General features: G+C 43.2%; 4 protein-coding genes across 4 annotated transcripts; 1 reads left to right on the forward strand and 3 right to left on the reverse strand.

Moving 5' to 3' along the window:
* The first annotated feature begins 374 nt into the window (after window positions 1-374).
* On the forward strand, window positions 375-2,014 carry LOC128305933 (odorant receptor 4-like). Its single transcript, XM_053043574.1, has 5 exons — window positions 375-871; window positions 946-1,239; window positions 1,402-1,470; window positions 1,534-1,882; window positions 1,961-2,014. The coding sequence occupies exons 1-5, from the start codon at window positions 375-377 to the stop codon at window positions 2,012-2,014; spliced, it is 1,263 nt and encodes a 420-aa protein (XP_052899534.1).
* Window positions 2,015-3,556: 1,542 nt separating this feature from the next.
* On the reverse strand, window positions 3,557-4,049 carry LOC128305934 (uncharacterized). The gene is made up of 2 exons (XM_053043575.1): window positions 3,851-4,049; window positions 3,557-3,780 (listed from the first exon to the last, which is right to left on the reverse strand). The coding sequence occupies exons 1-2, from the start codon at window positions 4,047-4,049 to the stop codon at window positions 3,557-3,559; spliced, it is 423 nt and encodes a 140-aa protein (XP_052899535.1).
* A 4,699-nt stretch (window positions 4,050-8,748) lies between these two features.
* On the reverse strand, window positions 8,749-9,735 carry LOC128305937 (uncharacterized). The gene is made up of 2 exons (XM_053043579.1): window positions 9,582-9,735; window positions 8,749-9,173 (listed from the first exon to the last, which is right to left on the reverse strand). The coding sequence occupies exons 1-2, from the start codon at window positions 9,733-9,735 to the stop codon at window positions 8,749-8,751; spliced, it is 579 nt and encodes a 192-aa protein (XP_052899539.1).
* A 353-nt stretch (window positions 9,736-10,088) lies between these two features.
* Window positions 10,089-15,333, reverse strand: LOC128300676 (uncharacterized). Its single transcript, XM_053036830.1, has 6 exons — window positions 15,258-15,333; window positions 14,307-14,502; window positions 12,134-12,298; window positions 12,006-12,061; window positions 10,287-11,944; window positions 10,089-10,243 (listed from the first exon to the last, which is right to left on the reverse strand). Exons 2-5 carry the CDS (start codon window positions 14,371-14,373, stop codon window positions 11,801-11,803), a joined length of 432 nt encoding a protein of 143 aa, XP_052892790.1. The 5' UTR covers window positions 14,374-14,502; window positions 15,258-15,333; the 3' UTR covers window positions 10,089-10,243; window positions 10,287-11,800.
* Window positions 15,334-15,695: the final 362 nt, after the last annotated feature.

Below are 15,695 nucleotides of genomic sequence, written 5' to 3' on the forward strand. Positions count from 1 at the left end.
TAAAAAGTTTTGCATTGAGATGAATTGTTACCGATCAATAGAATAAATCCGCGCCTAAATTCAATGTTTCTTGTGCCATTTGCATATCAATATTTACATCAAATTGATTATTTTCCAACCATTAAATTGAATGATGGTGTTCCAAAGTAAATATAGAACAGGCTTCAATTGCGTTCATTATTATCATAGTAATTGAGCCATTAGTATACCAATCGAACACCTTCCGTTCTGGGTTTTTCTCTAGGATGCACACCCCTACTGGTATGCAATACTGACACCGTGGCAGCCCATTTAAAATAATTCCACAGAAAATGATGAGCGGAAGAATGCTTATGCAATTCAACGTTTGTTTTTTTTTTTAACTGAAAGATGGAATGACGCACTCCATCACGTGTATTGGCAATACACTGCACTGTAGTCTAGTGTTGGACGTTATTCGATCAGCAAGTTCTATTAACCCCGTGCAGATGATGTTCTTTTTTCGAAAGTCTCAACAATATCTGGAGTTTAACTATAAACGAATCTACGACGTGTTTCACTGGTGCCTCAGCGTTATCCTGCTCCGCATATTTGACGATGACTTCCTGGTGGCACCCATCCCAACCGCCATATTTCGCTTTTACCAGTCGGAAGTTGCGCTTTGTCTGGTTATCATCGTAATGCATGCAGTGTCCTACCGGAACGATCTCGACGCGGTCATACTGAGCGTGTCGGCATTTGTGAGTGTCTTTGAGATGTTCATCAAACTCAACGGTATGGCGTACCGGCGGAAGCAGATCGCTCAGATGATCCGCACGGTGCTAAACGATCGTAGTCACCTCAATGGTCCGATGGAGGCCAGAATCTGCGAGAAGTATCAGCGTTTGGCAAGGTAATACAATAACAAGTGGTTTGTAAGTATCATTACATAATCTAGAGGGTTTTTTTTACTTCCGGCACACACAGAAAGCTTCTGTTCATCACGATCCTGTCGTATCTTACCACATGCATAATGTTGCTATCCTATCCAGTGCTGGTTGGTGGCATCCAAGAGCGTATTCTTCCAGTAGGCTTTTCAATACCGCTGGTGGACTACCATAAACATCCTTGGTACCTTATCAACTATCTGATCCAGATTGTGCAAGGAAGCTGGGTCGCGCTGGTGTTTATTGGACTAGATGGACCATTTTATTTGTTTGTGTGTTACTCGGCCTCACAACTGGAGATACTTATCGAATATGTGCGTCGCATAGGCGAATGGTAAATAACAGATGCCTGTATGAGCTGTAGCAACAAAGCTAGACGATGTGAATGTATGCAATTCGAAAGGCAAAAGCACAGCATTTAGTGTATTGTAACAGTGTTAAAGCCTTTTCTTTTAGCGCTCTATATTTACTTTTATTACTCCTTTGTCTTCTTCAGTCCCGATGATGCAGAGGAACAAAGACGATTAATACGGAAGGTGTTTGAATTGCACACCGACCTTTCGAAGTAAGTCTTTATTCGAGGTGGAATGTGAAGTGGATCTTCAAGTTAATAGCTGCGTTTTGATAGATTCCTTGCCAGATGTTCCAGCATATACCGGGAGGTATACCTGATACAAATTCTCTGCTCGATCGTGCACATCTGTGTGTCATTGTTTCACATTCAGATAAAGTTTATAAACGGTTCCTACGGTATGCTACTGACCAACGTCAACAAGGTATGGCTGTTCTGCTACTGTGGCGAGCTGGTCGTAAGCAAGGCGGCCGATTTTAGTACCGGTGTGTACACGAACCAGTGGTACCAGCTGTGGAATCGCCGCGATCTTCAGGATATGCTGTTTATGCTACAGAATGCTCAACGCAACTATGGCTTCAGTGTGGGCGGGTTCGGGTTTCTATCCTTTGCCACCTTCACCGCGGTAATGCGGTTTTCCCCCCACCCCCGTGCAGTGATGTTCATTTTCCCAACTAACTGCACATTTCTTCATCCCTTCTAGGTCATGAAAACCGCTTACAGCTGTAACGCATTCCTGCACAGGGTGATGAACTAACAGCGTGCGCTCACGTTGCAACAAGTCCAACCAGGGCACAATCAATGCTTATAACTGCTTGACGGTGAGCACGCCTGCCTTTCCCACCTTCGTTGCTCACCAGTGGTGGAAAGTTTAATTTCTTCCCGCCTGCCACCCAAAACACTCTCACCCAACGCGGAAATAAAGTAATTTGCATAACAACCGGAAATTATTTCAACCCAGCGAAATGCTTGCCCGAAACCATCGTTCGGGGGGTCGTTCTTTTCGTTTTGGCCAAGAGAAAACTTTTCCGGCAGGGTAGAGGAAAAATGTTAATTTTCGGGACGCCGGGGCCGAAAATTATTTTCCCCGACAAACTACAACTCGTGTAAAGTTAACACGCTCCGGCAAGGTAAAACTTGAAAGACGTGATAATGAGTTTGTCCATCGGGCAGGGTAAGTGGCAGCACGGTCAAGCGGACGACTTCTAATTCGACTCCATTGGCACACGGTTGTGAAAATTCGTCACCAAGCACTAATCGCACCCGGCTGACGTTACAAACGGTTTATCTTGCCGAAATTCCGTTTTGTTTATCGGGTTTGTTTGTCTTGCATTAAAACCTGTATATTGCTCAGTTGATCTTACCATTCTTATAGAAAATTTGATAACCGCGAACCATAAAGGTGTCTTCTCTTATTGGCATCCAGCGTTTCTTTGCAACCCGAAGCAACATCGGTTCGTCAACCACAAAGATTATGGCTTTAGCAATAATGGAACTCTCATCCTTCATGGTGAAACATTAGGGCATTAGGGGAAAAATATATGTTCAAACATTTTTCAATTTCAATCATCGTGAGGTGTAATTTGTGTTTGGTGGTAGCGGCACCCATTACCCCGCCGGAACGTGGAAGTTTTAAAAAACTGTTCACTAGAAAATAAATAAATCGTACCCACAGGAGCGATGCTACTCGGTACGAGGAGCACTACTGGAGACTGGGGGTATTTGTTTTTCCTTTTTTTATTCATTTTTATTTTGTTCGTCGTCTTCGTCTGTTCAAAATATCCCTAGGCATCTCGGTGTGAAGAACGCAGCCCGTATTAGCTTCCGATAGCTTCGAGGACTTGGCTCCATTAAAATTTACTTACCGTAACGGTGGCTGTAGTACGCATCACAGGGACAGGTTTTGTGTACCGGGGGTCGATCGATCCATTACTCTGCACAAACAAAGTGAAAATCGCGAAATGAGAACCAAGCAGCCATCCACTTCGGTATGGCGTGCCAGTGAAAACCGATTTGAATTGCTGATGAGACGCTCTTGTTCCACCCTCATGCCGTCTTCGTTCGGTTGCTATACATAGTTTTGTCCGCTTCGTTCGTACGCGTGTGTGAAAACTGTGAAATTATCCTGCGAAACGCGCAAAAGTCAAATTAGATTCCGTCTCGATCGAGCCAATCTGGCACCAGGTCGGTGTGGTGCAAATTTATTCCCATCCAAGCAAGCGGACTGACAGTCTAAACGGTTCGGCGCATTGTTTTCTTTCCGGGCGTGGTGTGGGGGTGGTTATACATCTAGCAGCGATCACAGTGTGCGTTGCCTGAATCCTAGCAACAGTATGGTGTAAATGAACGCAAGCAGCACTCCAGCAACGGTGAGCTGCGAGCCTCCGTTGCAACCATCGGTGAAGCACTGGCACACGTGTTCTGTGTGGCCACCGTTTTCGAACAAATAGCAGGGTCGGTGGCCCCGTTCGTAACCACACTCACGTAATATCCGCGTGTGATCCGGTAAGTTTCCACCGTCCACTAGAATCAGAGGGAGAATACAAGATCACTCATTTATACGAACGTACCAACGCGACCTCAACCAACTCACCGTACAGGTCGAACTTTCTGCAGAATGGTTCACGGCCCTGCTCATCAAGTGGACACTCGACCAGCAGTCGGGCCGGTACGGACCGATTGTCCCGGTACTCCTCCTCAGTAAAGGTTGTCGGTGGTGCCAAGCATTCTGAGTTATCGTTGGAGTTGCAGGTGTAGCAACGAAGTGCACTTACTGGAAAGAGCAGGCACATGTACAGGCACTTAGTAATCATCAGAATTTTATATTTAAGTTCTCTTGAAATTGTTCATTCTATTGCTACCAGGTCGTACAATTTACAGATCTAAAACTAATGAAAAGTTGAGTTCTAGAGAGAGACATCTGCTTGGAGGAGCCGCTATAATGACGAGTTCTACGTGCTGTACGTCGTACAGCGGATTTGGCCCACCAGGCTTTGGTGGGTTGGGCATGTCATAAGAATGACACAGGACGACCCAATCCTTTTAGGTCATCCTCATGGAAAGAGGAGCTGGAGTCCAAATTGCGATGGAATGATGGCGTTGTTGCGTTCACCAGAAAGGCCGGGATAATGGATTGGCAGACGACGGCGCTCGACCGTGAGCGGTTTGGAGGACTCCTGCAACAGGCCAAGATAGTGGTTATTGCTCCCGATACGTAAGTACGTAGAGTAAGGAAAAATTAGTACGTTTCCCAAAGGACTCAATAGGTCCCAGGTAGGTCGTGAATAATTCACCAATTATTATACCAAACAAAAATTGAACCCATAATTGTAACGTGCAAATTAATCACTCCCCAGTGCGTCTCATAAATGAGTGACGCACATACTCAGCAATTAGTCCCAATGTCACGGTATACTTTTATTGTTCTACTCCGTCAGGGTCGGGGAGGGAGTTGTAACGTTATTCCCACCGGAGTTCTGCGAAGGTAGGGCACGTTGGTATTTTGGTGTAAAACCGTTTTATGGCAAACCGTGGCTGCGGAGAGTGATACATAAATTCCAATTCATTGTGCTTGTGTAGCTAAATCACGCATCAGTCAGTACAACAACACTGCACTCCCCTGTGCGAGGTCTCCCATTGGTTTCGATTCCACCATTGCGTGAACCGTGACCCGTACCGAGCCCAAATCGACCTCATGGAACTAACTCGCGGACAAAATATGTTGCGATTTGATCATTAATGCGTGATGGAGCAGTGAAATTTTCATTACTGTTTGCGGTGAGGTGAACGTTTTGGGTCGACATTTGAGTGGAAATCCATAGAGTCGATCGCACCGTTACAAGTGTAATCGAATTCTCGAATGTGCTGTGATGGAATGTAAAAGTGTACAGGGTGTTCAATGTTCAATAAGGTCGAATACACTTTGAGAGTACCGATATTTGAGAATTACCGTCTTGAACTGCTCCAAATCGCTGCAGCACGTGTAGTGTCTCGTCGAAAAAAAGAATTCTTAACCCAAAAGAGGAACATCTATACACGATTCATCCTCTTTGTGCTGATCCCTCCGAAAGAGCTGACTGACAGACTGACAGGAAGTCAACATTATGCACATTTTTAATGGAATATATGTATTTAAAGCTGACAACAATTTCAGAACAGAAAATAAACAAGGGGGAAAAAAACTTTGATATGCCAAATGTACATTCAAACTTATTGAACACCCTGTACATGCAAAAAGGTCGAATTTTATTTTGCAACACAGAAAAAGAATGGAAATTGTTGTGAGAAATAAGATTTTGCTAATCAATATATTATCGCACATTCTATTTTAAACCATTCTGTGGAACATTCTATAGGAAGCTTTAGTTCATACTGTGATATATAGCTGTGGTAGGTTATTCAGTAATTCGACTTTTCCCATTTCGTCCAACTTCATGATGTTCAATTCCTTTAATAAAATAATTGAATATATTGACGAGCGAACAGCTACGGCACATAAACAAAACATTTTCCGGGAGAATTCCTGGGAGAATAAACAATTGACCGTCATCCTATACATGGGGAAGAACCGAATTACTCAATAACCACTGCGCGGTTGTTTATCCAGGCTGTTCTGAACGAAGTGCATGATGAGTGCTAACCGGAAAGCATGAATTATTAATGTGAGGATAATCGACCCACGGTGCAGCCAACTGTCCACTGGACTACCATCTAACGAAGTGGCTTTATTTTCTTTACATCCATACCGGTCAAACGCTGAATGTGCTAACAGTTTTTCAATCATAAAATTCATCGCCCGTATATAGCGGGTGGGATTCCGATGGTGACAGTGGCATGAATAAACAACCATTTGCTGCTGGCAGGTGTTGTCGGTGCCGAAGATCCTCCCGATAGATAAAAAAACACACACAACTAGCCTTATACATTCACTCACAATCTCATTTTAACGAGCGTTGTGTACACGCTGTTAATGCAATGTCGTTCTTATCAGACCACAACAAATCTTCACTCGGGCACTAGCAGCAACCTCTGTCCACCGGGAAGTGGAACAGGAAAGAAAAAAAAAACAAGTTTTGAGAAATGTTGACAGCATGTCATACCGCTGGATACCGATGGCAAACAGCTTGCGGAGACCCTGTTGGAACTCAGTAAATGGGGTCCCGGGTTTGTCTCTGCGCCCTTAAAGCGAATGTTCATCAATCACCTGGACCGTGGAGTATGTGAGTGGATGACACGGCACGGCATGACAAAATGGTCACCGTTCCTGGTAAATGAGGTAAAAGTATTCTATTAATTATCCCCAACCCTGGGGTAAAGGTGCGCCATTGTTGGGTGGGTGAAGACTTCGGACGTTGGAATGTCCGGATCGTGCCAACTGATTACGATTGATCGAACGACCTTGCCACACTGGCGGCCTTATGCAAGGCCGAACGCTAATGCAAGTCACTGCTGGCACTAGCTCGTTTATCACACCACATTTGAATATGTAAGATTATCCATGCCAGTTAGAGGCCTCAGGCAATCTTCAGTTTTCAATTTCACATTTCTTTAACACACATCTTAGCCTGATGAGGTTGCCTGTTAGATTTTTAGAGTGGGTGTTTTTGATCACAGATTTAAATTTGCTCTACTGAGATTACATCACATAGCACATTAAACTTTACAGCACACTTACCGGAGCTTGCCGCAAAAACAAATACCACCAGAAGAGCTAAGCTGAACCGATCGGAAATAGCCATTTTCACAGTCCCGCGAAATGTCTACTTGCACAAATTCGAACAGCTCGCACCGGACAACTGAACGAAGCACGTTGAACGATCGGTGATCTTATATAGAAATTAGATCAGATGGTCTTACCAAACGGCGTGTGATGGATCAAACCGGTTGCTAATTCGCATGCACGTGAGTTCCAGACATCGTTTTGGAGCACTATTGATCACTTCCCGTATGTTTTGGGGAATTCTTTTTTTAACAACTCTACACCTTGCTTGCTTTAGATTAGACAATTTCTCATCAATATACAACAATTTTGCTGTTCTAATAAAATATCTGAATCATCTTATTGATTTCTATGACTTTTAAGTTTAAATTATCTTATATTTAGTTTATACACTTCTTGAATATGTCGTCCTTTATTGAATAGGAACAGTTGCATTCTTAGCATCATGAAGAAGCTGGTTTGAACAAAGGTGCTCAATTTTGTCACATCTTCTCTTCACAACTCTTTTCCTAATTCAGTCAAAATTGGCTCGGTGGACGTCACATGGCGCTAAACATACCTGTCGTCATCAATGACATCGCAATTAACGTACAATTAATTATCAACATATTACGCCCCGCCACAACACGATCACATGGCATTCGCACCATAGGTCAGTGTGGTTGGCAGGGTTTGTTTCGTGAAAATAGCTACAAACGGGTCTAAGCTCTTGCCACTAACCGGTCAACCAGAGCAACCAGACAAACGGTTGTTTCTGGCCTGAATTCAACGCGTTCAATTTCGCGCTTGTTTTATTAAAGATTATAAATGTTTCCAAACACACTATAAACAATTCTTCCTAATTGCAGTTAGTCTACACGTGTTAAACTCAATTGAGATACGTGGAAAAGCAGTATAATAGTTGGGAAGCTAGCAAACATGTGTAACATCCCTAACGTGCAAAAAATTATGAGCAATAGCAATAGCTCGTAACCATGTAAGAATGCAGGGTATTTTGGGCCCTTTCAGGTCTACTCTAATTATTGATATATCGCTTTATTAAAAGGATCCTTAAAACGCTTATGACTTGTTACTACTGCTCTTCGAAGAGCTAGAGAAGTGACCATTTTACACTTCTTGAGTTTGCCACAAGAGAATATTCATCTTAGATTATACATTCTTGATCGGTTATTAAAAACGGGTAGTTATGGTACATCACAAACCAGATTGAATAGATGCTACATCAAAAACAATACCGGGACAATATGGGGGCGCCTAGTATCTCAAGTATAATGTATCATCTGTTTCAAGAGACAGCTAATCTGAAATAACTTTAATAAGAATTTAAATTCTTTTTCGAATTTGAATTTCTCATTAAACGTCCGTTGTGCAATGATTTGAAGTGTGGGAGAGAAACTAAAAGCGCACTTTAATATAAAATTTGAAGTAAATTTTCCCTGTCGCGTAGGATATGGGTGAAAGTGGCATACATGTTAACAAAATAAACATAAATCGGTGTGTGTGTGTGTGTGTGAGAGAGAGGTCAGAATAAATAAGTACATGACGTGATCATGCTGTTGATACAAATTAGTGCAATTAGCGCATTTGGTGCGTATAGACGCCAACACCACCACTGGTTCGTATATTGCACCACTTACGGAAATCATATACAGAAACAGAAAGGGGTTTCAAAAATGTATGACACCTTTTTATTTTGCGATGTTTTCTACACTTTTTGATCATTGTGGTGACCCATTTGTCTGGACGTATATAGCGCTTTACTTGATGACCTTTTACTGGAAAATATTATTTCCCAATAATCGTTTGAAACCATTTGATGTGTCATTTTTATCCGGAAACTCTGCTTCATACAAGAGCTGTTGTATTCTCACCCGTACGAAAGCGTTTTGACTTGTCGATAGACGTTTCATGGTGGTGTAACAACTTTTAAGAAATTGTTCGTCCGAATCAATGGTTTTGTACGACACATGCGGATCACCATCGTATGTACCCGGCGTCCAACGTCTATCGACCGTTGAAGATTTGGCGGACAGTTCACCCGGTGGATGATGGTTTGCATTTGTGGACGGTCGTGTCATTTCACTATCAGCATGCATACTGCGTACTTTTGCGATGCGAAACCATGGACGTTCCTGGTGCGTTGTTGAATCGTGTGTTACTGCATCGTGGTCACATGCTGCTGGCAACTGTCTCTCTCCTGTTTGCCGAGGTAATACCGATTCTACTTTTATCTGCAGTGGCTCTAACCGAACCAGCAGGTTTCGAAATTTTGATGTACTTTCTAATGCGCTTTTTCCTACAGCTTGGGTTTTTGCATTAACCACAATCAACGTTTCATATCAAACATATCAAAGCAGGAAGCAGTGATAAACAGAACACAGACTTACCGGAAGACATCGTGGTATTCCAACAGAAAACTCATTCGCTCGTAGTACGGCCAGTTTGCCTTCTGTGATTCACGTTTGGCGCAACGTTGTAGAAAGGTAAGCATTAAAGAATCCCAACGTTTCTTGCACAAGTGCGCTGTTAGCGTAATGCAGGAGAAAATAATGTATGTTTTTCTGACTACAGCGGATTAAAGATATGATTTACAATACGCACTTACCACGCACACCCAATAGGCGGCTTACTTCATTCCATGCTGCTATTAGTTTCCAACGTGTCGTCGGTACGATTTTATTGAACGAGAACAGCTCCGGTCTGCGTTTCACTGCAGCTATTAGCTTGAGTTCAAATGTTCTACACTTTTTGAATCTCATATTGGGAAGATCATACCGCTACATGGAACACATTTATCAGGAAATCCGCTACACACGCAGCACGGGCATCGTCGGCTGATTGTTTCGTAGCGCGGTTAATTCAATCACACACTGACAGACGTTTGACAATGCCCAAGGTGTATAGAGTAGGCCAAAAATTGAACTTATCGTTCGCTGCCTGGCGGTTATCGTTTGGGTTATATTCAAAATAATCGCTGAAATGAAGATAAAACCGTTTTGTCGCAGATAAGTCACAATTTTTCAGCAAAGCAATAATGTTACGTTTTAACAATCGTATATTAATCACAAGTCATTCGAATAAATTATTGTGTTATCCATCTTAACCGTTGCATCCTGCCGGATAGATAAGACTTTATACATGGCTAGCGCTAACAAGAAATGGTGCGTTGTTGTCTGATCTGTTAATTTTTCTTGAAGTTTATAAGATAAAAAGAAATTGTCTGGAGAAGTACATATACTAGAGTAAGATATCTTATTAAAGTTTGAGCTTAGGGATATTTACCATACCTGGTGGTGTGATGTGTTGTTACGCTAGGTTTGCAACCCGACTATAACGTAATATTTGATGTATAAACTACAGTTTAGAATTTCGCTAATGTAGTGTTTTATTGCATAACATTCACCTACTAAACACTGTTTGTAGCTCTTCGTTCCCGCATGGGTGTTCCTCTACATTTCCTCTACGTCTACAACAAAAACGACAAAGAAGCGAAAATAGCGAGCGATAACAAAGGGTTTCTGTGTTTTTCTTCTATTTTATTGAACTTCATTTATTCCGACCGTTTTGCAGAAATTTATGCGCATCGATGACACACGTCCCCTTCCGTTTCGTGCGATTGTATGTTTTGGTAAGTTAAAAACGTCGCTGTGTAACCGGCATTCCCCCAAATACAGTACCAATCATCACGCGAAACGTTGTTGAACGGGTAGAATGAATAGATGGGGGATTCGCTCCTGCTTCTCGTTTGCCGGGATGCGCTAAGATGGTCCGCCGAAACGAAGACTTCCTAAAGCCGGTTCCCCTTACTACGCGCACAAGCGCCGTGAGCCGTGGCGACGAAGCGATGCTGGCAGCTTAGTTTTGTTTTCTGTGTCTTCAAATTTACTGCTATTTACCGATTCCCTAGGCCCTAAGGACACGGCGCGTCCGCTCTTCTATTGCTGTACGTTAATGTATCTGTTTCTTGTTTGTTTGTTTGTTTGATTTACTTTAATCTGATTCTTTAATGAGTTTAAAGATGAAACATAGGTGCATGTTTCGTTTAAGCTTGTCCTGGGATGTCGTAACGAAATAGTCACTAATCTAATTCTGATTTATTGAACACGGCAATCACGTTCTGCACAATTCTTTTGTTGTTTTACTTCACCCCTTCTTTTAACAGCCTGGTTCGAGAAGCTGCTAAACGTAGTATTTGGTTTGTGTCTATACTTCTTAAAATAGCGTAACGTAGAAATGTTTTCTTTACAAAACTCATACCCCCCTTCTCACGGTGCAGGTTGTATTAAAAATGTACTCGATCGTGCTAAACGGTACATCAATCGATCGAGGTGTCTAACAAAACCCGAAAGAGCTTCGGCTGGCTTGGAAAGGAATGGTTCTGTGAAAGAGTACCAATGAAAAAAAAGTATTGCAAGGACGTTAGATACTGTCACAAAAACAACTATCTGAAAGCGTGCTTTCATTGCCCTTTCATTTGCAATCCAAATTTCCCCCCAGTGGACGCGTGATATCTCGACTCCCCGCGTTCCAAAGGGGAAGAGAACTTGAAGACATTGGAATGTCTCGTAGAAAAAAATTAACATTCTCAACCTAAAACTAATGTAACGTATATTCACACTCCTGGCACAAGGAATGGATGAACAATCGCAATCCATTTTGCTCCAGTTGCTTTGTCCAATCTCGATAGAAATAGCGAACCGCTCCCATCGCCCCCGGTTTAACGTTCGGTGTTCGCCAAAGTCACCGAAGATGGCAAATTAGATAAACAAACTAGAATCTCCACTAGCATCGGTGGATATGTGCCGGATGGTACCGTTGATTGGATTAAGCACGAATCAGGAAAGCAACCGCACCGAACAGCAGGACACCGAACGTGACGGACAGTGTGGATGCACCGTTGCAGTTGTCATCGTAGCAAGCGCACACCTCCTGACGTCCACCGAATCCGGAACGCTGGTAGCATTTGCCCTGCGAAAAGAACGATGAGGTTAGTGGTGACCGTATAGGAATCGGTGCCAATAACACGTACCTTGTAGGACGTTTCATCCCAGCCACAACCGCGGATCACTCGGTTATCCGCTGGAACTGTGTTGGAGAGAAAAATGGGAGAGAGTTATGTTTTAAAATGCGACCTGGTGCGAAAGCCACACTACTTACGGTTGTTCACTGGGAACTCGATGATCTGGACGATCTTCCGGCAGAAGGTGTACTTGTTGCCGTCCTTGTGATCGTTACAGTCGATCGACATCGTGTCCGGTGGGTTGTCGTGCGAGCAGGTCGAGTCCTCCGCACTGTTGCACTCGAAGCAACGGATGGCATCTCCTGCAAGTGTAAAAAGAAAAAAAAAGAAGGAACCAATTGGCAAACAATGTACAATTGAGGGGGATTTTTTGTCATGTTTGTCATTTTACGCTCGCTAAGACACAGTTCAAACAAATCGGCCTCGGTCTTATCAGTGCTAGAGAGGCATAACATTTACATTAATCACAACAACTTTCAATCGAAGTAGGCTATATTGATCGCATAGCAATGACGCTAGGGCGCGGAACATCTTGGACATTCTAGTAGGCAATGGAATTGTAATCTCAACTCGCAATGTTACGCTGTTGTCACGGATCGTTTAAAAATCACGGCGACATAAGATTAACTGTCCCCCCCCTCCTCTAATGGGCAGGCGCATGTAATCGACATCGATGCTTAAGCTCATCTCGCTACTGATTCGCGGGTGAGGTCATTCTGATCTGTTCCGAGTTCGGGGGGTACATCACATTTTCAATCCTGCCAGTGTTTTGTTGAATGAATATAATTAACAATGAATGTCATGCATGTCGGTGCATAAATTTAGCACCTTGCAGCAACATTTCTCGTGGGATCCCCCCGATTCGAAAGATTGTTAAACTTTGCACGTGTTTCAAAATCATTCATCCTACCGTTCTAGGTCGCTCACCAAATGTACCGGGCAGTTCGCTCGTAATGATCGTAATGTACAGGTTTAGTTGCTGTCACTCAACTGTACTTCAACAGATAAAGGTGTACAATTTCGCAATTGCGGCTGTGTTAACATTATTCCGGCATTTACAACACTTCAAACTGTTGGTGAACTGTTTGCCAATTTCACGTGTCAAGCTGAAGAAGAAAGCACTTGGTTTCTGTTCCTTCTCTTATTACAGCATTACATAATGGTAGGTTAAACACGCGCAGGAACTAAAAAGACGAAATAAACGGTGTCCCAGAACACAGTATTTACTCACACAACTCGGACACAGCCAACCAGGAACGTTAATCTTAATGGAGCACACATTTTTTAATTGGTTCCTTGCGTTCAATCGCAGTCAGCGTTAATCTAATCAACTCGCTTCTTGTTGTTTAATGGTATAAAGGGGGGATGCGTCTCCGTTTGACTAATCTGAAAGTAATTGGCTCAATATGAAAGATGCTGTTCTTCAACTGTAACGCATGAATAATTGTAAATCCTTGACCTTGAGTTCACACAAAAGTATTTACACATAAAAATAATCCAAGAATACAGAACTGTTCTCGCAAGGTGTGACTAGCATTTTATAACTTTGCATCGATCTAGTTACCACAGCCGAAGGTATATTTTTGCGCGCAGACACACCGCCCGAACCCCGTCATATGTTTGACGTTTGCAGAATATCGATCCAGGGTCTCTGCGCTGCTTCAGTTCACCCAACCTGTCCCACACCGTCGTTTGTCGCCGTCTGCAGCCTGCTTACATAATCGGTTCAGATTTTCTCCTGCCAGAGATATCTGCATTGCAAAGAAAATCCCGCATCGTTCGGAGTATTCCTGATGTGTCGTCCGGGATTCCGCGCTTTTGTCGCATTTTAACCTTACGCTAACCATGTTTCCTTTAGACGCTCTATTTCAGCGCTCTTCTGTGCGCTGTTGGTAACACCCGAGAACAAGGAACCTCTGAACGATATGGAACTGACCTCGTGTGAATCACGGAACTCGGCCGATCGTTGGTCCCCCGTTTTCTTCTCGTAATATTCAATTAAGGCATGAATTGGATAATATCGTCACCGACGTCTGTGGTCGGGCGTCGCTTGCAAGCACGGGAGAGACACACACCTACGAGATTGACCTCCGGACAGTAGCAACAGCAGTGGGAAACAAGACCACCCTTACACTGATCATCTACCTCACTAACTTCATGGCTAACTGCAGCTGTGTAAGAACCAGATTTGCTCAACTTCGCCAAAACCGCCAATGTAACTTGAGTTAAACTCTGAAGAATTCATTTTTTTACCGCCAACCGGACACATTTTCACACTGCATTGGCGTTACGTTTAGGATGATTACTTACCCTGGTTGATGAATACCGCAATCACCAATAAACTAACGACAAACATGGACTGCAGCGAGGACATCATCGTGGTCGGTTGGTTCGAATGCTAGGTTAGTACTGAGCACTGTTTAAAGTTGACCCTTTTTTTTTGGCGCCACTACCCTCTCAATCCTCCTTGTCCGCTTCCTTGCGTAACTACCTCACGTTAACCTGCCTAAAAAAGAAAGAATACAGCACACATAAACACACACAACCACATGGCACACACACACACACACACACACACAAGGAACACACGGCGGGGAGGATATATAGACATCGATTAATATTTTTTCTTCACCATTCCCAACCATGCGCATAAGCACTAGGGTAGTTGCAAATGGAAAACACCGCCATATAGGGGGCCTGCTACTGTTGCACAACTACTATTGTTTTTTTATTTCTGTTGGTCAGTACAAAACATTATCAAAATGCTTATACTGGTACGTACACTATTCTTTGTCCATTGCGTAAGACATTCCAAGTCCCAGTTTGTACTAGGTCACCGCACACTAGCTCACTGTATCCTGCTGATTTCGTAATATGTTTGATTTCGTAATATGACACTCACATACACACACAGAGACATCCGCACTCCTATTTGCTAAAAAATTGTCCTTCGACTTTGAGGAAAACTCCTAACTCCAAAACACTGCCACCATGTAGGGAAAAAGCTTGTGCGATTACACAACCATGAAGAATTTAGCACCCTTCGGACCTAACAAAACCCATACAGGAAACTCTCTCGTCCTTCAAAAGACTTCACGTCTCCAGATTTATGCAGTCCTGGCGGAAGTCGCAGCACTGGCTGCATTATCGGGAAAAGTCCCAATAAACGCGTTAAATGGTACTACAGATGCAACTGGAAGTCACCCACCGGTATCTTCCCGTACCTCGCCCCATAGTTGTGTAAGGGGGTTGTTCACGAACCTTGAAAAGTAACGAGCCCACTGCCGAGACGTCGGAGGACAACAAACCGTACACTGTCACGAGTAACGACGAACTGTGCAAATGTGGCTGTTCCAAGGGGTTGCCGAGCGAGCTAATAGTTTTTCCCCACCCGTTTTGGAGACGGTTTAACAGTTTATGCTCTCTCCGCTAAAGGTTTCCTTTGGTTCTCTCGCGCCCGATCTTGTTCCGCGGGATTTGTTCCGGTTGCAAGTGTGACAGGTTGGAAAGCAACCATTCCTTATCACTGTAACGTTACACGTGATTTTAGATTTGAAACAGTTTAGCTATAGCGTATAATAGAAATGTTTAGAGATCTATGATCTAAAGCAAAGTGACCAATTGAACTCTTTTAAAATATAATCTCAAATATGGATCTCACCACAGTGCTGTTATTGTTTTGTGGCTCACTGTTATACC

This window comes from Anopheles moucheti, chromosome 3 (assembly GCF_943734755.1).
Source record: "Anopheles moucheti chromosome 3, idAnoMoucSN_F20_07, whole genome shotgun sequence".
Lineage (NCBI taxonomy): Eukaryota > Metazoa > Arthropoda > Insecta > Diptera > Culicidae > Anopheles > Anopheles moucheti.

Coding starts and splice junctions, on each gene's coding strand:
- LOC128305933 (XM_053043574.1), top strand. CDS start 375: ATGACGCACTCCATCACGTGTATTGGCAATACACTGCACTGTAGTCTA. Junction 872..945: donor AAGTATCAGCGTTTGGCAAG/GTAATACAATAA, acceptor CGGCACACACAG/AAAGCTTCTGTTCATCACGA. Junction 1,883..1,960: donor CCTTTGCCACCTTCACCGCG/GTAATGCGGTTT, acceptor CATCCCTTCTAG/GTCATGAAAACCGCTTACAG.
- LOC128305934 (XM_053043575.1), bottom strand. CDS start 4,049: ATGTGCCTGCTCTTTCCAGTAAGTGCACTTCGTTGCTACACCTGCAAC. Junction 3,781..3,850: donor CAGAAAGTTCGACCTGTACG/GTGAGTTGGTTG, acceptor CTCTGATTCTAG/TGGACGGTGGAAACTTACCG.
- LOC128305937 (XM_053043579.1), bottom strand. CDS start 9,735: ATGAGATTCAAAAAGTGTAGAACATTTGAACTCAAGCTAATAGCTGCA. Junction 9,174..9,581: donor CCGCCTATTGGGTGTGCGTG/GTAAGTGCGTAT, acceptor CTCGGCAAACAG/GAGAGAGACAGTTGCCAGCA.
- LOC128300676 (XM_053036830.1), bottom strand. CDS start 14,373: ATGATGTCCTCGCTGCAGTCCATGTTTGTCGTTAGTTTATTGGTGATT. Junction 12,299..14,306: donor TGCGGTATTCATCAACCAGG/GTAAGTAATCAT, acceptor TTACACTTGCAG/GAGATGCCATCCGTTGCTTC. Junction 11,945..12,005: donor GGGATGAAACGTCCTACAAG/GTACGTGTTATT, acceptor TTCTTTTCGCAG/GGCAAATGCTACCAGCGTTC.